The following is a 26,627-nucleotide window of genomic DNA, read 5'->3' as shown; positions in this document are numbered from 1 at the left end:
CACAGAGTCGTGCATCCACCACAATAGCCCAATGCGTTACATAACATCTTACCAAATCAGCGGGTGGGGAAAATCTCCGCAATTTATCTCTTTGACTTTGGTCGGTCTCTCCACATTCTTAGATCTTCTTCCAACAATACTTTGTCCAAGGATCTATAACCAGTCCAAGCTCAACGCACTAAATGTTTGTGTTTCCAGCATTTAATACCGGGTTCAAAGCCCGTAAGAGGTCTTATATGTCTTGCAGTTCTTGCAGGGTTAAAAGAGTGCGTATTGCTAGTGTAGTCTCTCCTGGGGAAGCCCCTCGGGGAAACACGGTTTTTTCGGGATTCAGTCCCCTTTTTTTGGTGATTTTTTCCTAACTTTTTCCAGGTTCGCTGTCAACTGTCGAGCGAATATGATATATACGGATGTAACAATTGTCTCGAGTCGGATGACAAAACGTGCGATTTGATATTCCGCCCGAAGATTGCGGAGACTACAGGGACACCGATGGGGACATTGAAGGAAACGGCCCCGAGAGCTTCCCTGGTGAAAGAAGAACAAGATGACAATAAGAATGACGATGTGCTGTTAATGCATGTCCCCAGACGGAAATCCACGCCGGATCCGAAGGTGGCTGTTAAGCAGGTGACCGCGAAGGAGGAGGGGTTCAAGATATCCAACGCGATAAACACGACGGTACAGGAACCTGAAGCGAGACCTAAGGCCACTATTAATGATAATAATGCTTTGGACGGCGACAAAGCTGATGTCAAGGCGGAAACGCCGACATTGCAGAAAACCACACAATCAGCAACGACTCGTCCGATCGCAGAAGTCCACCAGGAAGGACTTCCAAATGAGGACGATTTTTCAGACTTTGACAACGGAGTGAAGTTCGTCTCCACAAAGGATTCCCTGATTAAAATTTTGAACCTTCCATTTACTCGAAAAAATGGATCCTCCGAGATCAAGAAGTCCAACTCAGTCACGGCCTTCCAAGCCCTTTCCTCCAAGTTTGTGGGCTCAACAGATGCAACTGCAGTTTTCATACAGGTTGCGAATTCGAACAAACCTCGCAGACGTGGTTCTGCGATCAACGAACCTGTACGGGCAGCCACCGAAGGAAGTATGCTTTCCGACGACTCCATATCGCCCTTTGGAAACTCCAATTCTCCCGACTCAGAGTTGCCCGCTTCAAAAGAAGTTATCCCCAACTTTGAGGTTGCGGCTTGGAATCCAAGGCACAGAAAGGACAAAAAACAGCCCAAAGGAGGACCTGCTTCTGATGAGAGACGCGCGAGTGCAATTATCGCCAACGAGAGTGTCAGAGACATGCTCGGAGTCTTCATCAGGTCTGATGATTCTAATCCAATGTTCAAAAACACACTGAACTACGGTCCTTTCCAGCTACCCCCTTCGTTGTACGAGTATCTCGACAAAGATTGCGATTGTTTCAACATCGGACTTCAAAAGATTACCCAATTCCAGCTCATAAAGCTCTATTTCGCAAAGTTCAACTGTGTTTTGCCCTTGCTTTCGGAGGAGTCTTCACTAACAACTTTCAAGAACAACCACATGCCGACTTTGATACTATATGCATTGATACTACTGGCTACGCGGATCGATGGCGCGGCTGAAATTCTGGCCAAAGAAGGAATCAAGGATATAGAAGAGTTCGACAAGGTATTGGAATTTAAAACAAGGACGATGATACGCTTTGGACTGGATGAGAACAGACTCACGCTTCTACGTTCCCATGCTCTGCTTCATATGTATGGAGGAGGCGGCCTGGGTGGAATCAGTCCTAACCAGGAAAGAAATGTTGGATTAGAACAATCGTCAATGGATCTTTCTTTAGCGATTCACCATGCTTTCACTTTGGGAATTCACCACAACCATTACACTCAAGAAAATAAGTTCATGAAGAGGGACACATCGATCTCCAAAGCGTGGTGGTGTTTGTTCATACTTGACAGATGCAATTGTCTCATCAATTCGAGAACCATGCTGATCAACAGAAGAGATTCCAGCTTAGAATTTCCTACAGATAAGAGTCTCAACGGTTTAGTACAGGCAGCCATGAGACTGGAGAAGGTGTTGAGTTTCTACCAACCCCACGGCGATAACAGATCTGTTCCCAAAGACATTGACTTTGACGTTTTTCCTGACATCACCAGCATGGACTATATCGTGAAAGAAGGAGGAAACGTTGGTGCCGAGTGTCTGAGACGACTGATTGTGTGTATCACCATCATGTTTGCACAGAAGAAGAGATACGATCTTCTGGATCCGAGCAAAGAAAATTACCGGAGCGAGAAAGAGATCCCAGACCAACGCTACGCAAACTGCGCACTACAGATTCTGAACATTACATCTCGGTACATGATGTATCTTCCAGTCATCAATTTTGTTCCTTACAGCGTGAGTTTCACACTGTCTTCATTTCTGAGGCTGGAGATGAGACCCATCAAGAACGAGGACACCCAGTATCTGAGCCACGATCCTTCCATCAAGTACTGGACTTGGTCCAAGGTGCTGGAATTTCTGGAAGTGTTGGGACACAAATTCTGGTATGCCAGGACTGTGGGGCAGCTGTGTGGTGATTTCCTTAATAAACTGGAAGCCGAGACGTCTGTGGTCCAGTTCAAAAACAACGTAGGTATGGAAATCAACGGAAGAGTACCCACTCTGGGAATTGACGAGAATCTCGCTGCATTTGCCAGTCAGAACCACTTTGAGTTTCTTGCAACCAGTGCAACCAAAAGCTCCAGCAATTTGGGAGGAGTTGCTGAAGTTGATGCTGATTTCGACTTGCACCCGGTAAAGATGCAAAAGTTGAATAATGGTACTGCCAACACCCAATCGTACACCACATTTGATACTCCCACCAACGGCAGCAACCAGTTTCCATCCCCACCAGACGACCAACTGTTGCTTCTGTTTAACGAATTGCCTTCCGTGGAGCAGTTCTTTGGAACCAACCACGATTTCAGCTTCTTGAACACTGGGGATAAGGGAGAAGGATATGACTACGATTATGATTATCCGGTCAACTAAAAGACGAGGTCATAAAGAGTGATATTATAACTGAAAAGTCTAGCAATAATGTTAATTTGGACAAATATAATAGAATAAATATCACGGAAAGAGCGATTACACTCTACAATCTCGGCTAAATAACGATAATCTTCATACTGAAAAATTATGTAATCTCAGTCTAAGAGTGATAATTCTTATGATATCGATAATCTTAGGACCCTGCCTTGACAACAGAGGCCATATTAAATACTCTTCATCTCAACTTCCCCATTTATGTGCTTATTTAGGTCCAAGCATCTTCTCTGGTCTGACCCATTCGTCAAACTCCTCCTCGGTAAGAACACCAAGCTCAAGAGCAGATTGCTTCAAGGTCAAACCCTTTTTGTGGGCATTCTTAGCAGTCTTGGAGGCAGCATCGTAACCGATCTTTGGGTTCAAGGCGGTGACCAACATGAGAGACTCGTTCAACAACTGGGAGATTCTGGTCTCGTTGGCCTTGATTCCCTCAACACAGTGAACTCTGAAAGAGTAAGAGGCATCGGCGATCAATCTGACCGACGACAACAGGTTCGAGATCATAACTGGCTTGAAGACGTTGAGCTCGAATTGACCAGAGGCACCGGCAAAGGTGATGGCAGCGTTGTTACCAAAGACCTGAGTGCACACCATGGTCAAGGCCTCGTTCTGGGTAGGGTTGACCTTACCAGGCATGATGGAGGAACCAGGCTCGTTTTCTGGCAGCGAAAGCTCACCGTATCCACATCTTGGACCAGATCCCAAGTATCTAATATCGTTGGCGATCTTGAACAGAGACGTAGCAACGGTGTTCAAAGCACCAGAGGCCTCGACGATGGCATCATGAGCAGCCAGAGCCTCGAACTTGTTTGGAGCAGTGAAAAATTGCAAACCGGTCAGGACGGAAACCTGCTCAGCAACCTTCTCTGGGAAACCAATCTTGGTGTTCAAACCAGTACCAACGGCAGTACCACCCTGTGCCAAAAATCTCAGGTTCTCAAGAGACCTCTCGACTCTGGCAATACCGTTGGTGAGCTGTTGGACGTATCCAGAGAACTCTTGACCCAGAGTAAGAGGAGTAGCATCTTGAAGATGGGTTCTACCAATCTTGATGATGTCCTTGAACTCCTCGGACTTGGCCTGCAAGGAGTCTCTCAAAGCAGTCAGCTCTGGGATCAAGTGGTTGGAGATTTCTGTAACTGCAGCAATGTGCATGACGGTTGGAAAGGTGTCGTTGGAGGATTGCGACATGTTTACGTGGTCGTTTGGATGGACCGGTTTCTTTGATCCCAGCTCTCCTCCCAAGAGCTCAATGGCACGGTTAGAGATGACCTCGTTAGCGTTCATGTTGGACTGAGTTCCAGATCCGGTTTGGAAAACAACCAATGGGAAATGGTCCAGCAGCTTTCCGTCAGCAACTTCAGTGGCTGCCTCCTGGATGGCAGACGACAACTTTGGGTCCAAAGCACCCAGCTCCGTATTGACTATGGCTGCGGCTTTCTTGAGGATACCAAAAGCATGGATGACTGGCTCCGGCATTTTTTCTCTGGCACCACCAATTTTGAAGTTTTGGAGAGATCTTTGAGTCTGGGCACCCCAGTACTTGTCATTGGCAACCTCGATATCGCCGAAGGCGTCTTTCTCGGTTCTCAGCTTCATGGCAGTGGAGGAAAATGGACGAACTGAGAGCTTAGTGACGGTTGATCTCAACATCGATAAGCTGGATGAAAATTGGCGATTTGATAAAGGTTATAGAACTGACTCCAAATAAGGATCAATTACCGATACAGAATCTGTGAAAATCTGGGAAATCGTTGAACGGGTAAAGCTGGAGAGGTAATCAAAAGGTTCAGATCGAGCTCCAGGTGTCGGCCCCGAGAGGAAGTGGTTGTCTGCACGTGGAAGTGATGGCAGAGGGAGTGCGAGGATTAAACCTGTTGGTACACTAAGATGAAGCTGATGATGTTTACATTTGGGATAACACTTTCTTGTGTGTCATCTTTATAAATACATCGCTCCAACAATGTGGGGGTTATTCTACAAGTACGAAGAGGAAGAGGCACAGAGACGTGCTATGCAGCAAGGCAGACCATGTCCTCACGGAAATGTGAAAGGTCTTGTGCTTAAAGATCCGAAACACGAGGATTTGAACAGGCTTCTGAGACGCGAATTGCCTGAGGATATAATCAAGGCCAAGTTTGAGAATCCAGCACAAAGGGTAACTGCTCAGAAAGACATGGATATGGACACGGATATGTTTTTCTTCGGAATACAACCTACGACCGACAAGTCCGAAAAGACTTCTGATGACAGGAGCTTTCTCCAGTACGTTCTGGAGGAGTATCCCAGGGTGGTAGCCAATGGGTTGAAGGGAAAGGACATAATTGATACAATCAAGGTTTATAAGAGGGAGTACAATAGGGAACGGGCCGAAAATGAGACCTTGAAGGAGAGGGTTGCACAACTAGAGAAGCAGTTGGATTTGGCTAAGTTGAGGAATACAGTGACGGAAAAAACGGAATCAGCCAGCCACAAGCAGAAGCAGTTTGAGCCCGTGAATACAGTACCAATTCGCGAAGAGCAGGTCTTTTCTGCGAGGAATACGGTTTCCGATCAAGGCAAGGAGAATGTGAATCCGAAATCTGTTGTACCAAAGGCCATAATGCGTGAACCCCAGTCTCAAAAGAGCCCCACAATATCACAAGCATCAGAGATTGCTCCAATAGCGGCTGCAGTCCCTATTTCGCAACATGCTAACGGAAACACCCCGCTGAACGTTTCCTTCAACGAGCAAGGAGAAGCAAGAGTGAACGTACACGTTGTTTTGGAAAGCCAAGGCGGCGAGTTTAAAACAATCGCGACTCCAAAACCTGTTGAAATAGCAACCCTAAAGCCTGTTGAGACAGCGAATCCAAAATCTTTGCCGGCAGATGGCTGTAAAGTGTGTGGTGAAAGTATGAGACCTGCGCTCAATGCCGGGCACGGGCACGCCAGTTGCACCTCCAAAGAACCATCTGAGCTTCCTGATTGTATCAAGAGTCTGAAGAATGGGAAGCAGGTGCCAAATAGTTGGTTCTCTTTGAATGAAAACGATCTCGGGCAAACCTATACAAGCTACTAAAATTGTTGTTCATGTCTTCGTTTATAACATTTCGAGATAATTCGAGAAAGCCATCTTTTAATGTGTCAACTCAACAGGTTTACCTAGCTCCCAGTTTTTCAAAGCCGTATCTATGTTGACCCAGTATTTGAGCTTGATCGTACCAAGAGCTGCAGCATCATAGTCTTCAGCCTCATACAACTTCTCCAGTTCTTGGACCGTTTCCTGAATCCGGGCATCATTTTCCTGTTTGAGTCCTTCGATGTCATTTTCGTTCGCATTTTCCAGTTCCTCGTGGATCTCCAGAATCGTCATTAATAGCTCCTTATCCGCCATTTGCCGGGTTCTGAAAAACTCATCTTCGGCAACATCGTACCCCTTCAATAGCTTCAATAAATACTGTGACCTATTCAGCGGGCTCTTCAGAGTGTTATAAGCATGATTGATCACAGAAGAAGCCCCTTCTTCTTGGTTCAGTTTTTGGTTGAGATCTGGGTGGTTGATGGCCTGCAATCCTCTGTACTCTTTGCGTAGTTTCCGTAGGTCCACCTTGAAGGTTGGCCGCTGCTCAGGAAACGTCTTTGGAAAGACCTTGAAGTAGTCCTTCGTTGCTGTGTTGATTAGTCGTTTAAATATGAATGACATTTGATGGCGGCGTGAAGGCGTGAGATGCTTAGATAAGTATATTGGAGAATACTCTACGTAACAGACAGCTGCCGGCTTGCTCATCGCTCGAGGCCTAGGTAAGTGCCTAATTGGGAAGAGCCGTAATAGAGTAAACATATAGTGAAATATCATTGTAAGTAGGCATATATATATATACAAGAATTACGATATAATAAGTGAGATCCACCGTATTTGTTACAGAAAAATCAAATATCAATATGTATGGTTTAGTATATGGTAATAGTGAATTGGTGTACAGAAAATGATCATTATGCAGTGAAAAGTTCAGAGCTTCTCATTCTTTATCAAAGACCCTTCCTCGTATAGGTTCTTCAAATCAGTATTGAATTTGGTCAAAGCATTGTTTCGCTTCAATTTTAGGGTTGGTGTCAAAACCTCGTCTTCCACTTTCAAGGGCTCAATGCCAATCTTCAAGTTGTGTAACTTCTCATAGCCATTAAGACCTGCAGAACTCACATTTCTGTTCATTTGTGCCAAGATAGCTGACTTCAGCTGTCTGCTGGATGAAATAATATCCAAAATTTCTTCAGGAGTCTTTCCTTCCACTTGTCTCCACAAATCTGGATGTTTTCTCTTCAAAAATGCTGACAGACCGAGTATGTCGACTCCAACTATACCTACCAGATAATTCGAGAAAGAGTCTCCATGAACGTAGATCTGCGACACGAAGTCAGTGCAACTGGACAAATAAATATTCTCAATTCTTTCAGGAGCAACATACTCTCCCTGAGACAGTTTGAAAAGATTTTTCACTCTGTCGATCACATAGATCCGGCATTTAGAATCGATTCTAGCGATATCACCGGTGTGGTACCAACCATCCTCGTCTAGTGCTTTTTTAGTCTCTTCCTCGTTTTTGTAGTAACCAGGAAAGACCTGGGAACCCCTCAAAAGTAATTCACCACGAGGCCCTCCTTCATCGCTAGAAGTGTATCCCAACTCAGGCGTATCCTTGAGTCTGCACTCAGTAGCAATACCGATCACACCGCAAGAGCCCGGATCTGTTTCCAAACCTGCTGAAACACACACTCCAGCAAAAGTCTCAGTGAGACCATAGCCCTGGTGAAAACTCACCCCAAGGGCAGCCTTGAGGAATTTTATTGTCTCCGCACTAATTGGAGCAGACCCTGTCACAACACCGTACAAATTGTCAAAACCGAGTGCGGCTCTGAGTTTGTTATTGAGAAGCTTGTCATACAAAATGCTCTCGCCTCTTTCACCGTCCTTTGAACATTGCTGCTTCATTTTCCACTCAATTATCCTCTTGGCCAGCGCCCTCTTTGCTGGCGAAGCATTGGGGTTGTGAACGGTTGCTGCCTTCAACACACCCTCAAACTTGTTGAAGAGCCTAGGGACCCCACTAAATAGGTTAGGTTTAAACAGGCGCAGATTTGGAACAATATGTTCGGGTCCAGGCTGGTGTGGAAATCCAAGACATCCACCCCTAAACAATTGTAGGGCCATCGTCATTCGTTCATAAATGTGAGCCAGAGGAAGAATGCTCAGAAGTTTAGCCTTTTGCTTGGGTGTATCGATAGTAGCGCTGGTGAAGGCAACCCCAGCAGCAACACCTGAATGAAGGAGAATAGCACCTTTGGGAGGCCCAGTGGTTCCGCTGGTAAATGAGAGAGAATATATCGAGTCTGGCGCTGGTGGAACTTCTTCATGTGGGAACAATATGCCGGCCTCAGTAACCTGGTCCCACTCATAAAGCTTAACATTCAACTTGTAGGCCCTACGACTCAGATCGCTATACACTTCCGGTTCTAGATTATCCATTGCCACAAGCATGATCAAGTTCTTGAGCTTGGCAGGGTCAGCCTCTTTGAGATCCAATAATTTGGAAATCTTATCGGAAGCAGCAACCACTACCGGCGATTTGGTCAACCCCAGAATGTAGGTGGAAGTGTCTGGGCCCAAAGTGTCATAAAGAGCAGTGTTTGGCAACGAAAAGAGTGTACAGGAAATATCCGCAACAAGCCATTTAGCTCTGTTTCTGGAGAAGATGGAGACGATGTAGTCTTTGTCGGGAATTTCAGTCCCCGATCTGAACTCGTTCTTTTGGAGCAAGTATTTCAATCCTGATCCGAAATTGAGCGAGTCATGATAAACCTCACCATAGCTCCGGGGAACAAACTTATCCGACCAAGAGTTTTCACCGGTTTGTGGTCTTTCGGAAACACAGTCTTCATCCTTAAATATTTCGAAAGACCGTTTGAGGATTCGATAGTACGTATCCAGTTCCGGAGAGACCCGGTCGTACAGAAAGTCGGGCGTGGCTGCACTTCTGTAGATGGCCGAATACCCTGGCTCGACGGACCCTGGAACGGCGATTCCCCTTTGGTTTCTTTCTGGAGGGAATGGAAGAGCGTCTCTGGTAATATCCTCTGCCCGCTCGAAGACAGCCCGGTACGGTGGTAATGGTAAAGAAGGCATTGTTTATACTGGCGGAAAAGACTAAACTGAAAAATTACTAGGAAAATTACGGCCTTTATAGCTGCGACAGGCCGATATTATTTCGGGAGGGGTTTTGTTAGTGACGTGAAGTGCCAAAGCGCAAGTAAGGTCCACCTCGGCACGGTGAAACTGTGGGGTAGACCGGGGGAGGGGAGGTCTTTCTAGTTGAAGGGAATTTTGCTGAGAAAAAGTTCGTTTTTACCAGATCAAAAAACTGAAATTTTGCTGAAAAGGTGACGAGAATGGATTGCTCGGGTTTCATATCGATCAGCCTATTGTGGAGTACATAGATTGTGGTTAGCTGAGACACCGTTTGAACATGCGTGCATATGCCGACCGTTTGATTTTTCTCGGAACCCAAGAAGTGAACGTGATTCTTGACATTCTCCTGGGCACGACCCACTTTGTGCACGTGACACAAGTCAGCACTATTGATTAACACACTATAAAATGAACGTCTAAACCAATCAACAAAGTTGGGATTGAAATACGGCAGAGAACAGGTTTATTTTACACATATCCAGTATCCATCCATCCACCTTTTGAATCAACTTCTAGGAATCAGAAATGGCTGGCCACGGTCCTCACTGTATGTATCCGCTTTTTATTTTTTTGATTTACTCTGCACGATCCCCCTTTTGCTAACACGCAACCTCTAGTGCTCAAGTCCGATAAAGGGTTCATAAGGTTCAACGAACTCAGAGATGGATTGTCCAATTTTTACAGATTCAACGGCAAGGCCTTGAAACACACAACGATGTTCTTCGTGATCATTCCTGGTCTTCTTGGGTACGCCGCGCTCAAGTACGAGGGCCGGATCGATTTGCACGCCAGGAGAAGGAAGGAACCTTTGTTTGAGGAGTATGTTCCCAGAAAGTAGGAGAAATCAACGGCACAAGACATAAAGATTCCATTATAGGTCTTAAAAAGATATCTATTCACGAGAAATTCGGTATGATGTAGAAGAAATTGTGGGATACTGGGCTCCAGTTACTGCATGCACCGCTACGAAATAATCACATATAACCCTTTATAAGAACTATGAAACTCTTCAGAGAGACAAAAACCTGGCCGCATGATAGAAAAAAAAGAAGATAACAAGGAACAGAGAGGAAATAGATGTAGATGAAGTTTGATGAATGAGTGAAAATGAGAGGGAAAAAGGTAGCAAAAACAGATGGTAGGATTGGCCAATGACAAGCAATGAAAGCAGAGAAAGAACGCATGGAAAGCAAGGAGATCATATATACTCTTGGTCAATAGTAATCAGCTAAAAAGTTTCAAACTTCTCTAATGTCCCCTCTTCCCAGGAACGTTCAGCTGGAATTCAACCATCCCTTCCCTGATATCTTTGTAAACCTTCGGCTTGAACCTTTGCTGCAAATTAGTCGGGCTTGAGCCGTTCATCATCATTGATCTCAGCATTTTTTGCTTCTTGGAGTCCATCGAACCCGGACTGGGTGACGAGCTGAAGTTCTCAAATGAGTATATCTGAGGAGTTGGAGATGAGTTAGATGCAGTTGAAAGTTTCTCGAACTTACTCGCCAAAGTAGGCGAGTTGGAGTTGGAACGAGGCGAGGTTGAGTTCGAAGAGTTTGGATTGTGCTTGAAGATTGCCTGTGGAGGACTCTGTTCCACGATAAAGGCGAACTGCTTCGAGTTCTTGATATTAACCTTGGGCTTGCTATCCTTCGGAGGAAAACTGAGGGTTGACGAACATTCGCTCAGCGAAAGCGTTCTGTTTCTTCCGAAAGTAGGAGTCGAGTTTGTCGAATGGAACCCGCTGTTTTTCAAAACTGGAGAATTGTTCACGAGGCTTTTGGCGTTCAAAGTAGACTTGCTCTTTTTCAGCTTCGGAGCAATCGGTCCCAAAACGGTTGCATTCTCAAATACCGGTAATTTCTTCGGCATTGAGCTCTTGAAGTCGATTCCAAGACCGAGAACCTTGGTGAAAACTTGTTTGTCAGCCTCTTTGGTGGCTCGTTTCACATCCACCTCGTTGGCCACCACAATGGTGGAATCTGCTTCTTCGTCCTCCGAAACTCCAGGACTGCTTTTCACGAACTCAAAGAGCTCCTCGTCTTTGGGCGTTATGGCTCCGGTGGTGAATTTCAGTAAAGGGTCATCGTCCTTTAGAATGTCCTCTAGATTGACATCAGAAGATGTCTGTAATTCCGCGTCGTTCAGAATGTACTGTGATAACGGGTCATAGCTGGAAGATTCCATCAAGTCCCAGCTTGAGTAATCTTGTGAGTAATCTGATTGGCCGTGGCCGTGTCCATGGGGAACCTGGTGTTGTTGTTGGTGCCCCTGGTGATGTTGTTGTTGTTGTTGTTGTTGCTGCTGAAGGGAAACATGTTGTTGGTGCAACATCTGCTGATGTTGTTGCTGGGGATGGTGGTGATGTATTGGATATTGCGGATAGGCCGCAACCTCTGTGTTAAAGCGAGCGTTCGAGGCCATAACGGGTGGATTCTCCGAGGCGGGTTGGTGAGCAACGTGCGAAAGAGCAAACTTTTGCGCGCCAATATTTCGGCGAGGCAGAAAGTGCGCAGAGTTGTCGGTTTTGAGCCTATTCTTCAGCGAAAATGCAGCACGGGATGTGGTGGTGATGGTGGTGTGGATGCTGTTGTTGTGGTCCCTGATGAATACAGACGTGAAACAGAGCCCTTTGTTTGTGTATGGCAGAACAGTGTTTTTGAAATTGGATATTTCCTGGTAAGCGAATGGAAGTGAGCAATGAGCTCTGAGGGAAATATTCACACTGAACGCTAAACGCGATGGTCGGGTGAAGGATGTGAAGTGGTGGGTTGCTTGTAAGAAACGGAAGGCTTGTTACTCTTCGAAGGAGCCCTGAGGAGGGGGTGGTTCAAAAAGTGGCCCACTTTGTTTGAGCGGCTAATAAAAATAGGACACGGTGAGTGCACGCCCATGGTGGGGGGAGAGCGCCGAGGGACAGAGGCATGTTTAACCGCGGTAGCAGAGAAACGAGGCGGCAAAGCCCCAATTTCACGGGAAATCGTTGCAAATTTTGGGGTTAAAACGTAAAATAGTTATTATAATTGTCGAATTAATATATTGTGATTATATTAATGCGAAAAAGTAGAGAAAGGCGTGAGATTAATGCCAGTCTTCGATAACTGGCCCTCGATGCAATGTTTACCTTTGGCCTTTTTCGGCGCTAACCACCAAACGGGTTATATTGCCATATCATAGCTAACCAACTTAAGTGACTTGTGACCTTCTTTCATTCACCAGAGTTGGCTTGTCTTCCCCCGTATTTATTCACTGTTCTGCTGCCTCTTACCAGATTTTCCCTCGCTCTTTTCCACCATGCTAGTATCGTCTTCGCAGTCCGAATCAATACCAGATGGCCATTCCGTCACCAAAAGACTCCAGAGCGAGCTGATGCAACTCATGATGTCCAATGTGCCCGGGATATCCGCTTTCCCTGAATCTGACTCGGATTTGCTCAGCTGGAGAGGTATGGTCGAAGGGCCTACGGAAACGCCATACGAAGGGCTAAAGTTCAAGCTATCGCTGCATTTCCCTCCAAATTACCCATACAAAGCGCCCACGATCAAATTCATATCTCCGATGTGGCATCCCAATGTTGACATGTCTGGGAACATCTGCCTGGATATTCTCAAGGAGAAGTGGTCTGCGGTGTACAATGTCCAGACCATACTGCTCTCCTTGCAGAGTCTTCTGGCCGAGCCCAACAACAAGTCGCCATTGAACGCGCAGGCTGCTGATTTATGGGATCACGATAAGGCCGAGTACAAGCGGTTACTGCTTAATAGATACGAGGAGATAGAAGATTGAAGAGACGGAGATAGAGACTCAAATAGGAGGGAAGGACCAGGGTCACTAGATGATGCTTGAGTGAAAATTGAGCAGATAATACTTGGAAGGAATTCAACTTTGAAGAAACTCAAGTTTGAACAAATTCAAGCCCAAGGAGGGAGACCAGCGCTCATGAAAACAGTCTGAGCTGGCTCTAATGACATTACTTCTGTGTGTTATTCCATGGAAAAACCAAATGTTAAGCGTTTATATAACGAACCGAACACTAATAACAAAATAAAGAAAGATGTAGACCAAAACCAAAAAGCGAGAAAAAAGACGAAAAGCACCTAAAAAAAAAGACAAAAAGAGACTCAAAAACACTCCAAAAAACATTAGAATTAACCAAACTTCACTTGAAACCCCAAAACCAACGCTGAACCTTCAACGTATAATTCCAACATGTATCACCTTCCTATATCACCATTTCAGAACTCAGGCTTTATCTAATAATCGCGTAAACCCAGGAGTCTTTAACCCAACCAACCCATTACATAAACTTGGTGAAATTTTTGTCCTGTAACCACCCAACCTTCTCGAAAGCAGCGAACAAACGACTGGCCTTGTTGACATCGATCTTACATGCCTTTTGGGCGTCGGTTCTTCTGAAAGGAAGACCCTTTCTGGAGCGAGACACCTTCTCGGCAAACAACCGTCTTTTGGAGTCCAGATAGACATTACCAGGCAATCTTAAAACGGACGCAAGCACAACTTCAGCAGGATGCAATTTGCCAATCAAAGGATCCTGTGACAGGTCCATTGGCTGACCTTTCCACTCGGTCTTCAAGCACTTGGTGTTGTTAGCGGGCAAGGAATCGAGTGGAGGGCAGTAGTCTGTGATGGCCTCGTAATTGTAGATTGGTAGAGAAGGTGAGTCCACTCTTGGGGACGACGTCTTGATAGCCCTGTGTCTCTTTGGAGTCGAAGGTGCGACAGATCTCACCGTGTTATTAGCAGACGACACGTCAGAATCGTCAAATTCAACAGTGCGTTCTCTCGCGACTCTTCTTGTCCTCACGCGCTCTTCAGCCGCACTAGCGGTAACATCAGTGTCGTCAGAAACGTAATATCTCCGGCGATTCACCGTGGCGAATTTTCTTCTGATTGCTGCGGAGTTGCTCTTGGCTCCATTCAACTTGTACTGTCTCAAAAACGAGAGCTGTCTCTTCTTGTATCCGGGCTTGTTCAAATCCGACCACGGATTGATGCACAGCTCTGTCTTTGACAAGTCCTGGATCGGAAATGGTTCGACATTGACGGCCTTCTCCACCAATTCCTCCAAACTGGGAGTGGAACCGCGTTCCGGAAGTTCCATCCTGAAGGGGGACATCACCAAATCGGCAAACTTGCCGTCATAATTAGAGGTGGTGGGCGAAAGTGGCGGCGATGGTATAGTGCTTGAGTTTGGCGTCTGAACAAAGTCCAGTTTCGATCTTGGCTTCAAAACATTCTTGGAGACCGAGTTGGTCTCTATACTAGGCGTAAAACACCCGTCTACCTGACGCGAAGACGATGTGGCCTGGTAGATAACTGACATTGTGCTATTGTTCTTAGAGGAAAACGAGTAAACAAATCGAACGTAAGTCCCTAAAGCAAGGATGTATCAGACGTAAACTATTAAACAACAAGATGAAAACGGCAAGAGGATGTTATTTAAGAGACTCTAAAAAAATTTGAAACAACAAAAAAAAGATGTTTCTTTTTCTTTAATTTCTTTTTCCGGTTTCCGGATTCCAGGACGTAAAGTTCACCAGTTTCGGGGCTGCGATGTTCGGAGAAACTGTGCAGAAAGGTGGGCAAAAAGGTTTGGACAGGACATGGTGATTCGATGGCAGGCGAAGCAGTCGATTGTTTGTTATAACAAGTTTTGAACTGTCGACAGTACGTGACCGAAAACCAGAGTCGCAAAGTCATGACCAGTCACATGTCCGGGTGGACCCATTGAGCGGAAACCGCCGGTTAGGGTTGCCGAGCAAGATGACCCATCGAATAAACCCAGAAGCTTCTCCTCCATGGGGTAAGACTTAATACAGCAACTGGGCAATTTGGATAATATTTTGCCACTCAAAGTACGAGAGATAGATAGATCTCTTTTTGAGTCGGACTTTGGTGCTGGTTTTCTTTTGAAAAGGCCTCGGGGAGAAGTGGGGTTTGAACTCGGTTCAGGTAGGTCTACATGAGTCAGCATGAGGATCCTATTACGATAATAGTCGAGGATTATAAATGGAACTTTTCCCAGAGCAAATGACAGACTTTACAATATAAGTAATAAGATCATTTTTGATATCAGCACAAACATCCGACTATAATCACTACCATCACTCACTCATACCCTCGTCATTCCCACCTTATCGTGTCATCTCATCGCGTGGGGTTGTTGTTGTTATTGTAAGACGGGCTCAGGGAAATCTGAGGCCAATCGCCCATTTCATAAATACAATTGAGACCAATTGGTTGAATTGAGGAAACTACTTCTTAATTGAAGTATAAGAACGAAAAAATATAATCATATAAGAAAAACTCCTTGATCACCACCCACTCAATTGTTAACTTGCCCTTGGATCTCAGCCTTATCACAATTCCGGTTTCCGGATCTCATCTCATTGAGATGCAGCTAATATAGAACTACCTGTGCAGCTCAATGCTGTCAAAAGAATCCATTGACCTTTGGTATAAGAACGAGAACCTCAATTCGTATACAATCCCATGGTACAGTCTTTAATGAGTTTCCAGATGTTGAATAAAATAGCAAAAACATACTAATTTTATGAGATCTTGCAGGGTCCCAGCCTCGGGCTGGAAGAATTTATCCGAGGAGCGGAAAAAGCTGCTCGAAAGAACCGACTAGCCGTTTCTTTTTCAGGCGAGACTGTGTTTTTTTCCTCATCTGATTACTCTTCATTTTTCCGCCAGTAAAAGATGGATAATATATGTGAGATCTCCCAAGGGTATTGACAAGATTATGGAAACAGTGATAAAAGAAGATTAATATAACGTTCAATTGCCTTTCAGAAGTGATCAAAGTATTCATCTTCGCAATCAATCCGGATTGTAGAAAAATATTCAGGGAGATGCGATTACGTAGTTTCGGGTAGGTAGTACAGTGCAGAACCAATCAGTTCCTGCGAAGATCAAATCTGAAATCCCCAGATCTCACTCAAGTTTCCTTCGATCCCATTTCCCAACTCACGAATTATTGAATCTTTTCGCAATCATGTACCGAGGGTAAAAAAAAGTAGGGAGCTTCGGTGAAACGGGGGGGAAAATAGTCAGAGTAGTTGGAGTAACCGGAGAGTAATTGGGCAATTAGAGTGACATAGTATTTACCACACAGTTCTACCCCGTTTTATGTGATGACCTACAATCGACTAGAGCTAATTGTTAACTAATCATTTGACGGTCTCGATTTATTCTCCATATTCCGTTTCGGTGTCAACATCATGCGAGTGTACAAAATTACTATTGTTTGAGGGGTGTCACGTGCTGGATCAGGCGTGCCGATCCTTTCGGTGCACGACCCCGGGATTTCGCTTGGCCTTCTATCCCTTTGTTAAATTTTGGGATTTTCAATCGCAGATCAATTGGAGCTCTTTCTCGACCACGACCGTCTTGTAAAATCCCAGCGATAATGTTGACAGTCTCGCGCCTCATTGCTGCATTGCTCGCAGTCAGCTCGGTGGTACGTGCGGTTGAAGAGCCTTACCAACTCAAGGCCAACCAGAAGTTCCAAACATGTGCAGTTGTTGCCAACTACAGCCATTGGTTGTTGCTCTCGGAAAATTTGGACCCATTCGTTGGAGTCAAAATTGTTGACAAGGAAGCTTTAAAGGGCTCGAAGAGAGTTCCTCCTGTCAAGGAGGGTGAGGACAAGAAGGAGGAAGAGAAGTCGTTTGAATGGGATCTCGATGTTGTGATCATTAGCGCCGAAGATCTCGCTTTGACTAAAATGGAACCCGGTCCAGCTGTGAAAGTCTGTGATGAATCGGCGATGAAAGCTCAGTTGTGCCATTTCAACCCATCGACCGTACCACAGTATCCGTTGGACCAGCTGGTTGGGGAGAACCTTAACAAGAAGCCTATTTCTGCCTTCAAGCTCTCTGCCGATAATCACGATATTTTCCAGTATCCAGTTGCTTTCACCGAGAATTATTGTGTGATCATGCAATTCAACACTGCTGAAGAATCTCGGACGCTGGAACTCACTATCAATTGGCAACAGTCATACGGGCAACTGGTGCAATGGGACTACCATTACATGTACATCTATGCTTTGATCGGAATCATCTACTTCATCGCTGCTATTTCATACTTCTACTATGTGTTCTTCAAGAGAAGATCCACTACCTCGGAGTATCAGGGAGTGGTGAACTCTAAGACTCAACTCAGAAACGCAGAGATCCAGCTTCGCATTTTGCTGTACATGATCGGTAATTGTCTCGTGTACTTCTTGACCTCGATTCATCTTCATTCATTGAACAAGATTGGATACGTTCACTCCAATTTCAGCGAAGTTTTGCTTTTCTTCTCGTCATTAGCATCCAATACCGTGTTCTCCGTGTGGGTGCTGTACAATCTCTTGCTGCTCTCCTCTGGCTACCTATTTATTTCAGGCAAAAAGGGAGGTCCGGTCTTACTCTTCATCAGGTTTTTGACCGGATTCACTTTTATTTCGTTCTTAGTATTTGACGTGGAACACTCCAACGTCTACTCATTCCTGAACGATAAGAGCTACACATTTATGGGCTCTACCATTTACATCGAGTACCTCATCAGTTTCGTGACAGCTGCCTATTGGTCTTTCAAGACATATGTGCATCTGCGCTCTAATGGAAAGACGGGTACTGCCAACCGTTTTTTTGGAACCATGATTCTAATTCTCTTGCCTGTCCTGTTCAGCGAACTGGTTCGCGAAATCATTGCTTTTGTCATTTCTTCGGATGCTTTCTCCACCATCGCCAACTTGAGCTCATACAGTTATATCTTCAACCTGGTCATCACACTTGTGGTGGCCTTTTTGTGGAGAAACACCTTGCTTGACTCTGAGAGAGTTGGTAAGGAGTAGATCAAGCAGGATTGCGTTGGCTCATGCTGCGTCATCAGGGTGTGCTGAAACTAAAGCCCCTATCTTCATTTGAACACTTTCATCACTTCTAGGAATAATAATCTCTTTGTGCAATAAGCTCACACCGTAGGCCGACCATTATGGTTAAACATTGCAAGACTTTTTGGAGGACAGCTCAGTGCTCTGTACATCTTAATGCGCCCTACGCCATACATCCTACCTAATATGCACCGCCTGCATGAGCCCCATAAGTGTCAATCTACTCACTGACCATAGTCAAACTATCACCAGACCATCAATTCACCCGACAACCACTATGACACCACGCTCAAAAGCGCAAAACCAAGATAAGTAAATATATTGTACCCAAATAATCAGAGCATAATTTGGCAAATTGTCATTCTCGTAAGATTGTCATAAGGACAACCCTCATTGGGTGGGTCGTGTACTCGTTCCCGTCGTTTGGGTCCGCTTTTGTTTTTCTGCTCAACCCTAAAAGAACCATTCTGCTTGCACTTACACCAGACTCGCTATAATCTACCTTGCTTTGGTTTGCAAAGAAATGGAAGCAGTATCATCACGTATCAGTGCGCTTTCGAACTCCACTGGCGAGTTCCAGCTGGAGTCTTTTATTTCAAACTTTTCATGGTGGAAATTCGCCGTTACCGCCCTAGTCTTGGTGTTGACATATGATCAGGTCTCTTACCAGATCAACAAGGGGACTGTTGCTGGTCCCAAGTTCAAGATTTGGCCCATTATAGGACCATTTTTGGAATCGCTCGACCCAAAGTTCGAGGAATACTATGCCAAGTGGGAATCCGGTCCGCTGTCATGCGTGTCTATCTTTCACAAGTTCGTGGTGATTGCATCAGAGAGGGACCTCGCCAGGAAGATTTTCCACAGCCCTGCCTTTGTGAAGCCATGTGTTGTGGATGTTGCCCGCAAGATTTTGAGACCAACAAACTGGGTCTTCCTGGATGGAAAGGCCCATGTTGACTATAGAAACGGTCTCAACGGTCTCTTTACCAAAAAGGCTCTGGAGATCTACGTTCCAGCCCAGGAGAAGATCATTGACAAGTACCTTGACAGATTCGTTGAAATGACCAAGGAAGAGCCATCGGTGTTTTTCCCAGCTTTCAGAGAACTTATGTGTGCTATCTCGCTCAAGACCTTCTGCGGTGACTACATCACGGACGATCAGATCAAGCACATTGCCGACGAGTACTACCGTGTGACTGCTGCCATGGAACTGGTGAACTTCCCAATCATTATCCCATACACCAAGACCTGGTACGGCCAGAGAGCTGCGGATATGACCATGAAAATTTTTGAGGTTTGTGCGCAGGCCGCCAAGGACCACATTGCTGCTGGTGGTAAACCTACCTGTATTGCCGATGCCTGGGTCTTTTTGATGCAGGAGGCCAGAGACAACAAGACTGAAGATGTGAACTCCAAACTGTTGGTTCGTGAGTTCTCGAACAAGGAGATTTCCGAGGCCATCTTCACCTTTTTGTTTGCCTCGCAGGATGCCTCGTCGTCTGCCTGTTGTTGGTTGTTTCAGGTTATCGCTGATAGACCTGAGGTTGCAGCAAAAATTCGTGCCGAGCAGTTGGCTGTTCGTAACGGTGATCCAAACATGCCTCTCAGCAGTGCCATGATCGACGAAATGACTTACACTAACATGGCGGTCAAGGAGTGTCTTCGTTACAGACCCCCCGTCATCATGGTTCCATACGTTGCCAAGAAGGCCTATCCTATTTCTGAGAGCTACACCGTTCCTAAAGGAGCCATGATCATTCCAACGACTTACCCTGCGCTGCATGACCCAGAGGTTTACGACGATCCAGAAGAGTTCATTCCAGAGAGATGGGTTGAAGGTTCCAAGGCCTCCAAGAACACCAAGAACTGGCTAGTCTTTGGTACCGGTACCCATGTGTGTCTGGGACAGAACTACGTAAAGATGGTGTTTGCGGCCCTCGTCGGAAAGGCGTTCTTGTTCCACGACATTGAGCACACCATTACTCCGTTGTCTGAAAAGATCAAGGTGTTTGCTACTCTGTTCCCTCAGGACGATTTGATTCTCAAGTTCAAGAAGAGAGATCCATTTGCACCTACCGTGGGCGCTTAGAATACCTCTTGACATCATTACTTTGCCACATTATTATTTATGTAACTATGTATACTTTGAATATAGCGGTATTTATTAAGCACCGTTGGATAATGCATGCAAATGCTCATCTATTGATAAGAAATTGTATTGCAGTCAAAAGGTAGTGGAAACAACCTTTGCAAAGTCGGTTTAATGTTTATGAGTCATTTTATTTCCATCTTTTATGCTATTTTCCCGCAGAAACGATTATGGAGATATCTGTTCTGCTCCCTCGTAAGCATGTTGGCTAATCTGTTTAGTGTATGCAGAGATGCTTATCGCCCATACAGGTTATTATTATACCGCTTACACTACTTTCTGTCAAACAGCTCACAGGACATGAGAATTTTAAGGCCAGCTAATTCAATAAACTTTGTTATTGAAGGTTGAAAATTCAAGAATGCAGAGATTTTCTGCTGCATTTATCAATGAAAACCTTAATGCTACTTTTTGACTCATGTATGAGTCAGCTGCTGCTTGAGACGCATCTCCGGTCCGGTCGTGACTTTGCATAAGTAGACTCTATTCCCAATTGTTCTCTGTCTAGGCAAACATATCTTCAAAGATTGCACTCGTGACTTCCATTCGAAACTTTGACTGGATAATTTTGGTATTTATGTTATATATGAGGCATTACAATATGGGTCTTCGGCAGTGGATTGTCCTATGGCCAGAGCAAGGGATGAAGATAAGTCGTGAAGTTAAAAGCTACCATTTTCTCGCATCCTCTGTTTCAGAGCAATTCCAACCTCATATCAAGTTCAAAGTCAGAAATATTGATTATTATGGAGAGGAAGATGATGACCAAGAGATCAAAGATAGAATACCGTGGTCAATTGATATGTTAGTTCTCGCCGAAAAGGATTACCAGATCATCAAACTCGATAGGGATATTCAACTTTTCTATAAGATGTCTCCGGATAACGAGAATGAGCAAGAGCAGTTTGACTCTGACCCCGATGGAGTTCCTGGTAGCAATATAGAACGGTTCAGTTTAAACGAAGTTCTGGCCAGGAATCTGAACCAATCTGTGATTTCTTCCTTTACACTTTCGCCTGAAACCCCCTCCGCTGAGCATCCCCTTGAATCCCCAGGAAACTACGTCATGATTGCACACTTTCATAATCCTAAAGAGAATGCATTTGCAATAGTTGATGTCCATTTCGAGTATCCTTCGTCCTAGCGTTATCAAAAACATCTAGTGGATGCATGCATTCTTTATTCAGTGAGTTTTGAAGTAAGGGTGCTCTAATATCGTGAGATATATCGCTTGATTTATATATAATACAAACCTCCTTAATAGAGCAGTTTTTGCAATTTAAACGCTCATAAATCATCGAAAAAGCTCCGAATCTAGAGCTGACTCTGCCTTTCAAGATACCAATTTCGTCAAAATCGATTTTGAAATCTCAGAATTTGCAGCAGATCAACAATAAAACGGCTAAATACTCTATTCATGTCGCCTTACTGGTGCATAACTAGTGAAGCACATGGTTTATTCTTCTGCTGTGGTCCAGACACAGAGACGAGAGATCTTTCACAGAAGCCCGAGCTGCAGTGTATAATAAGAGCTAGCTTTTTTTACCCAACGCACTACTCTGCCAATGGCCTGCGGCTGTTCAAGGGCCTCAAACGTACGTCTTCTACTCTCGATACCACTCCTACCGCCCAAGTGATCTCCACCTAGTTGGCCGTTATATGTATTTTCCTCAACAATGAGCGGCTCGACACCACGACCACGGTCGCACTCCATATCGGCACAACTCCCCCATCGCATCCAGCTCCAAAACGCGCCAAATCAACAGGTACAGCAACAGAAGCCCGAGCCCGTACTGCTACGAAACATCAAACCCCCGAAGTTGTTGCAAAGCGAAAATTACGAGACATTTTTCGATATCATTGGTCAACTGATTGCAAAGGTTTCCGAAAATAGAGAGCTGAAGACCAAGATTCTGCGAGACTGCGAAACGATCTCGTCCTATGTTGAGCTCAACAAGCCTCTTCTGGGAAAACATTCAGTTAAAGAGCGCAAACCTGCTAACGGCACAAAAAAGAATGGTTTACTATCAAATGGGATTTCATCAAATTCCAAATCTTCACTGGAAGAAGGGGAAGCAGATCCCAATACCTACTTAAAGAGCATATATCGATATCAACAGGAGTTGCAGATACTAGAGGAGCAGAGACTGAAGAATGGTGCCGAGCGGAAACCCAAAATCAAGTCTTTTTTTAAGTCCAAACCCATTTCTGATGGATCTGGTATGACTCCCAAACAGAAAAAGATCATCAATCTGAGAAACGAGCGAGAAAACCTGTTGATCCTGTTACATGAAAGGGTTCAGTACAACGGTGCTTTGGTCGAGGTTTTAGAAGAATTCGAGGCGAACATCTCGTTGATATTGAAAAACTTGCATGGATACATCGTGACTCGTGGCGAAGAGTCTATGGTCACTCTCAGGGCGTATTGTGAGGAATGGGACCTGAAAAAAAGAGAGGTGTACGGTATGTATCTTGAGCTCATAGAGTCGAGGCGAGAGTGTGTGGATTTGTTCAATTCTGTGAGCAAGATGATGAATGAAATGGACGAGAATGAAGAAATGAGGGAGATCGAGCTGAGGCTCAAAGAGGAAAATTTCTTAAGGCAAAAGTAATGGTGAAGAGCATACATTCCTGTCTTACGAAGGTGCCGAGTATGGATTCCTGTATAGAAGATGATTACAGCTTACTTAATGATGATTTGAACGAGACTGATGTTCACAGCGACATAGATTATCGACTAATTTGGGCATTCAGAGGTTCTAGATGTGTTCTCTGGTACTTTTCGAACCCTGAAACCTAAAACCATTCACTTGTGTTATCTATCATACGAATTCGTGTGCATCACGTGATCATATCCCCGCGCTCGTAACCGACAGAATGGGATCCAAACACAAGATAAACCAAAACCAGACTTACGCATCCGGGTTGTACAACACCTTTTTGTTTAGTCGGTTCTGGATTTTTGGTTCTTGGTTTTGATTCTTGTTTTCAGCTCTCTGCTCTTTTGCAAAATGCCGGCCCTGCCATTTGTAGGGGATAGGCAGAGCTATGACTTTGGTAATGTACCGGATGACACCAACCTTCCGTTCATCATATTCGTGTCGTCCCTCTTGTCGTTCGGGGTCCTGCTCATTCTCATTGTCGCAATTTACTATATATTCACAAATGGTGTGCTTGCTGGCTTTTTCAGTGAAATTTCAAACTCGGGAGATCCACAGGTACACATCCCCGATGCTTTCACGTACAATGAAGAGAGTCTCAAGGAGGATGAACTCACGTATCTCCCGGAAATGACTCCGGAAGAACAGGAGGATTATCTTCTGGCCAAGGAATTTTTTAATAGGAACCCGCCACGACTGAACTACATGGGCAGTGCTTATGGAGTGCCTGAGGAACTGCTGTTACGGGATCGTGGTCTGCATGCATTTTGGTTCAAGCCCTATACTGATCAAGTTGCTGGTCTCATGAGTGCTCCCAGCACTAGCACAGCTTCCAACTCCGTTGAAGTCAACTCCAGTACATCGCTTTTGTCAGCCCCGATCAACTCTTCTATGCGAGCCAACTACGGCAGTATGGCCTCATCACATTACACCACAGTACCATTTTACATCGAAGACAAGACCGATATTGTTTTTAGAACAGCACAGACATCCTCAACAACGTTGAATTTTCCGATTCCCATCAAACACAGAAACAACGATTGCGTTTACTTCGAGACCAAGCTGTATGACTTTGACTCGGAAAATACTCTCATATCAATAGGGCTGAGTACAAGTCCTTACCCCAACTTTAGGCTTCCAGGCTACAACTTCTACTCTGTTGCCGTTGAGACCTCTGGTTATTTGCGCATTAACAAGCCGTTCCCGCAACCGTCTACATGTCCCGTGATTCTCCCACAGCTGCTGGAAGGAGATGTGGTTGGCATTGGTTTCAAATCGTCGACCGGCACTGTTTTCGTGACTCATAACGGAAAGAAGATTTTGGATGTGATCAAAAACTTGAAGATGGACTTGTATCCGTGCATTGGCTCTATTGGTGGACCATGTCGCGTGCAGGTCAATCTGGGACAACTGGGGTTCGTATTCATTGAAGCTAATGCTAAGAAGTTGGGATTTTGCGAGGGAAATAACGAGGGCACCATTGGAGCACCTCCTTTGTACAATGAAGTTGCTGGAATCAGTTCTAAGGAAAATGCAGATATCATTTTGGAAGAAGGTGAGAGGCTTCCGCCTGATTACCCCGACTGGGAGGAAACCTTTTTTGGACCAGTGGGCGTGCGGCCCTCTCCTAAAAACGGCAATTCCACTCGTGGCTTTGAGTATATTACAGCCGAGGGAAGCTCCCATTTTCCAGAGAGCCATGCAGCTTCTGTTGATCTACGCGAGCCCGGTTCGAAGCCACCAAGCTATAAGGAAGGTGTCAATCCCGACTCAACATCGCAGATTCTCAGTGTGGACTCGAGAAACTACGAACTGAACGTTTCTAATCGTCTCTCTCCACCTTCGCCATTATACCCTATTCAGGTCCAGAGTGGTTCTCTAGGCAAGAAGGCCAAGAGGACTCAGTCGTGAGTGGCCTATCGCTTGTACGTTTAATGATTCGATTTTTGCTTTTTGGTGGAGTTTGCATGTTTTTGAGCTCTTTTGAGAGTTTTCCAGCTTGGAAAGTCCATTGGCTGAGGAATAACCTTTAATTAGCATAGTCAACGCCTCGTTTTTATTGAGCTTTTGAAATGTAGATGGCTACGACATATTAACACCGACATAATTCACAAGATTTTAACGCTTCTTACCCTTCTTCTTTCCCTTCTTGGGCTTGGATGCCTCGGCTGGTGCCGTTTCCGTCGCCACGTTCACGGCTTGTGCTACCTCTGGTTCTTCGTCCGCAAACTCTCTGTTGGTCAAAATGGCTGCGATTCCTCTCTCTTTGATCGAAACAACCTCCGACAAAACTTTCTTCGTCTCGCCATCCCTATCCACCGTTTTTTTCGTCTTGGTCAATTGCATTCCTCTTGGACCCAATAATGCAAGCAATCTGGAAAGCTCCTTCGCCTTGGAAGTGCTGGTGGTGAAACATGTCCCACTAACCGGGTCAAAAGTCTTAAATGTTGTATAGTGTGTAGCGGGTGGATTTGCCACCGAGGTCTTTGGTTGTTTTCCCGATTTTTTAGCCTTTTTCTCCGCAGAACCGTACGTTATCGTCACTCGGGTCTGAATGCATCTGGTTAGTCCTGAAGAAGCTGCATCAATAGCGTAGTCCACTTACCGTCGATGGGTTGGCCTCAAACAGCCTCAACGACCGTTCTATATACACGTCTATGGAGTCAACTGTTGGCATTTTGATGTTGAAGTAAGCTGTTATGAATTATAGCCAAAGTGAAAGAACAAGACAAATCACCTTCCCAAGCCAAACCCTCCTGCTTGAGCTCATCGTCGACACTTTTAGGAACCGCACTCCAACTCCACTTTTCTTCCTCGAATTGATAACTTATGGCTGCGTATAATGATAGTGATACCGCCAACTATATCCAAAGATCTGCTGAAATGCATGATAAGATTTAGAATAAAGGTCTCTCATCGGCCGCAGACTCAAAGAGAGGTGAATAATCTGTTCAAGGTGTATGCCGGGATCCTCGATAAGTTGAATGAAAAAGCCAAGGTGAACACTTTCGAAATGGTGCGGTTTAAGGTGAAATATGACCAGACAAAAAGTGTCGAGAAGTATGGCAAGATTATGGATATTGTGGTTAATGTGAATGGTCCTCCAAAACACGCGAATCGAGCTTCCTATGCGAAAATGTACAGACCGGGAGTCAAGGCTGTACAGCAGCGAATGGATACCATTTCTTCGCTGATATCTGGGGTCTACGCTGTTATGCTGCCGAAACTGCAGAAACGCCTCTTTTCGGGTGCCAGAGAACAGATTTTTGAAATCCCGACTTTCGAGGAAAATGCAGAGATCCGTCAGTACCTGAGTGTTCCATCAAAGTCCGCACCATATTGGAGCTTGGTGGATACACCTCCAGATGGGTTGGTTGAGGCTACAGGTCTCCATCTTGGTGATATACAGAAACTGGAGGTGGTGAGCGAGGAAAGAGGAATCGAAGTTCTGGCCAACGATCTGCGCGGATTTGGTCATCTGGACGACGTATTGGAGGGTTTCCGTGGGTTTACAAAAGGGTCTGGTATAAGCTGATAGTGTACAATTTTTTAAAGCTGATTAATTCAGCACAGGCAATACGAAGTAAT

The 26,627-nt window shown here is 45.1% G+C and overlaps 17 protein-coding genes across 17 annotated transcripts; 10 read left to right on the top strand and 7 right to left on the bottom strand.

Annotated features, from left to right (window-relative positions):
- Positions 1-182: 182 nt before the first annotated feature.
- On the top strand, positions 183-3,042 carry KUCA_T00001316001 (uncharacterized protein; the record flags this gene model as incomplete). The annotated part of the gene is made up of 2 exons (XM_022603482.1): positions 183-266; positions 373-3,042. 2 exons carry the CDS (start codon positions 183-185, stop codon positions 3,040-3,042), a joined length of 2,754 nt encoding a protein of 917 aa, XP_022457359.1.
- A 261-nt stretch (positions 3,043-3,303) lies between these two features.
- KUCA_T00001315001 (uncharacterized protein) lies at positions 3,304-4,752 on the bottom strand (the record flags this gene model as incomplete). The annotated part of the gene is made up of 1 exon (XM_022603481.1): positions 3,304-4,752. One exon carries the CDS (start codon positions 4,750-4,752, stop codon positions 3,304-3,306), a length of 1,449 nt encoding a protein of 482 aa, XP_022457358.1.
- Positions 4,753-5,062: 310 nt separating this feature from the next.
- KUCA_T00001314001 (uncharacterized protein) lies at positions 5,063-6,160 on the top strand (the record flags this gene model as incomplete). The annotated part of the gene is made up of 1 exon (XM_022603480.1): positions 5,063-6,160. One exon carries the CDS (start codon positions 5,063-5,065, stop codon positions 6,158-6,160), a length of 1,098 nt encoding a protein of 365 aa, XP_022457357.1.
- A 57-nt stretch (positions 6,161-6,217) lies between these two features.
- Positions 6,218-6,784, bottom strand: KUCA_T00001313001 (uncharacterized protein; the record flags this gene model as incomplete). The annotated part of the gene is made up of 1 exon (XM_022603479.1): positions 6,218-6,784. The coding sequence occupies one exon, from the start codon at positions 6,782-6,784 to the stop codon at positions 6,218-6,220; it is 567 nt and encodes a 188-aa protein (XP_022457356.1).
- A 306-nt stretch (positions 6,785-7,090) lies between these two features.
- On the bottom strand, positions 7,091-9,262 carry KUCA_T00001312001 (uncharacterized protein; the record flags this gene model as incomplete). Its single annotated transcript, XM_022603478.1, has 1 exon — positions 7,091-9,262. One exon carries the CDS (start codon positions 9,260-9,262, stop codon positions 7,091-7,093), a length of 2,172 nt encoding a protein of 723 aa, XP_022457355.1.
- A 588-nt stretch (positions 9,263-9,850) lies between these two features.
- KUCA_T00001311001 (uncharacterized protein) lies at positions 9,851-10,163 on the top strand (the record flags this gene model as incomplete). Its single annotated transcript, XM_022603477.1, has 2 exons — positions 9,851-9,872; positions 9,943-10,163. The coding sequence occupies 2 exons, from the start codon at positions 9,851-9,853 to the stop codon at positions 10,161-10,163; spliced, it is 243 nt and encodes an 80-aa protein (XP_022457354.1).
- Positions 10,164-10,573: 410 nt separating this feature from the next.
- On the bottom strand, positions 10,574-11,746 carry KUCA_T00001310001 (uncharacterized protein; the record flags this gene model as incomplete). Its single annotated transcript, XM_022603476.1, has 1 exon — positions 10,574-11,746. The coding sequence occupies one exon, from the start codon at positions 11,744-11,746 to the stop codon at positions 10,574-10,576; it is 1,173 nt and encodes a 390-aa protein (XP_022457353.1).
- An 870-nt stretch (positions 11,747-12,616) lies between these two features.
- KUCA_T00001309001 (uncharacterized protein) lies at positions 12,617-13,108 on the top strand (the record flags this gene model as incomplete). The annotated part of the gene is made up of 1 exon (XM_022603475.1): positions 12,617-13,108. One exon carries the CDS (start codon positions 12,617-12,619, stop codon positions 13,106-13,108), a length of 492 nt encoding a protein of 163 aa, XP_022457352.1.
- A 511-nt stretch (positions 13,109-13,619) lies between these two features.
- KUCA_T00001308001 (uncharacterized protein) lies at positions 13,620-14,666 on the bottom strand (the record flags this gene model as incomplete). Its single annotated transcript, XM_022603473.1, has 1 exon — positions 13,620-14,666. One exon carries the CDS (start codon positions 14,664-14,666, stop codon positions 13,620-13,622), a length of 1,047 nt encoding a protein of 348 aa, XP_022457351.1.
- A 318-nt stretch (positions 14,667-14,984) lies between these two features.
- On the bottom strand, positions 14,985-15,317 carry KUCA_T00001307001 (uncharacterized protein; the record flags this gene model as incomplete). Its single annotated transcript, XM_022603472.1, has 1 exon — positions 14,985-15,317. One exon carries the CDS (start codon positions 15,315-15,317, stop codon positions 14,985-14,987), a length of 333 nt encoding a protein of 110 aa, XP_022457350.1.
- A 1,440-nt stretch (positions 15,318-16,757) lies between these two features.
- Positions 16,758-18,191, top strand: KUCA_T00001306001 (uncharacterized protein; the record flags this gene model as incomplete). Its single annotated transcript, XM_022603471.1, has 1 exon — positions 16,758-18,191. One exon carries the CDS (start codon positions 16,758-16,760, stop codon positions 18,189-18,191), a length of 1,434 nt encoding a protein of 477 aa, XP_022457349.1.
- Positions 18,192-18,753: 562 nt separating this feature from the next.
- Positions 18,754-20,319, top strand: KUCA_T00001305001 (uncharacterized protein; the record flags this gene model as incomplete). Its single annotated transcript, XM_022603470.1, has 1 exon — positions 18,754-20,319. One exon carries the CDS (start codon positions 18,754-18,756, stop codon positions 20,317-20,319), a length of 1,566 nt encoding a protein of 521 aa, XP_022457348.1.
- A 637-nt stretch (positions 20,320-20,956) lies between these two features.
- KUCA_T00001304001 (uncharacterized protein) lies at positions 20,957-21,523 on the top strand (the record flags this gene model as incomplete). The annotated part of the gene is made up of 1 exon (XM_022603469.1): positions 20,957-21,523. The coding sequence occupies one exon, from the start codon at positions 20,957-20,959 to the stop codon at positions 21,521-21,523; it is 567 nt and encodes a 188-aa protein (XP_022457347.1).
- Positions 21,524-22,055: 532 nt separating this feature from the next.
- Positions 22,056-22,991, top strand: KUCA_T00001303001 (uncharacterized protein; the record flags this gene model as incomplete). The annotated part of the gene is made up of 1 exon (XM_022603468.1): positions 22,056-22,991. The coding sequence occupies one exon, from the start codon at positions 22,056-22,058 to the stop codon at positions 22,989-22,991; it is 936 nt and encodes a 311-aa protein (XP_022457346.1).
- A 399-nt stretch (positions 22,992-23,390) lies between these two features.
- Positions 23,391-24,950, top strand: KUCA_T00001302001 (uncharacterized protein; the record flags this gene model as incomplete). Its single annotated transcript, XM_022603467.1, has 1 exon — positions 23,391-24,950. The coding sequence occupies one exon, from the start codon at positions 23,391-23,393 to the stop codon at positions 24,948-24,950; it is 1,560 nt and encodes a 519-aa protein (XP_022457345.1).
- A 207-nt stretch (positions 24,951-25,157) lies between these two features.
- On the bottom strand, positions 25,158-25,716 carry KUCA_T00001301001 (uncharacterized protein; the record flags this gene model as incomplete). Its single annotated transcript, XM_022603466.1, has 2 exons — positions 25,158-25,589; positions 25,645-25,716. The coding sequence occupies 2 exons, from the start codon at positions 25,714-25,716 to the stop codon at positions 25,158-25,160; spliced, it is 504 nt and encodes a 167-aa protein (XP_022457344.1).
- A 165-nt stretch (positions 25,717-25,881) lies between these two features.
- On the top strand, positions 25,882-26,574 carry KUCA_T00001300001 (uncharacterized protein; the record flags this gene model as incomplete). The annotated part of the gene is made up of 1 exon (XM_022603465.1): positions 25,882-26,574. One exon carries the CDS (start codon positions 25,882-25,884, stop codon positions 26,572-26,574), a length of 693 nt encoding a protein of 230 aa, XP_022457343.1.
- Between the last annotated feature and the right edge of the window lie 53 nt (positions 26,575-26,627).

The sequence above is a fragment of the Kuraishia capsulata genome, genomic scaffold (genome assembly GCF_000576695.1).
Source record: "Kuraishia capsulata CBS 1993 genomic scaffold, Kuraishia_capsulata_scaffold_2, whole genome shotgun sequence".
Lineage (NCBI taxonomy): Eukaryota > Fungi > Ascomycota > Pichiomycetes > Pichiales > Pichiaceae > Kuraishia > Kuraishia capsulata.
Note: the sequence above shows the minus strand (reverse complement) of the source record. Positions and strands in the feature narration are given on the sequence as shown.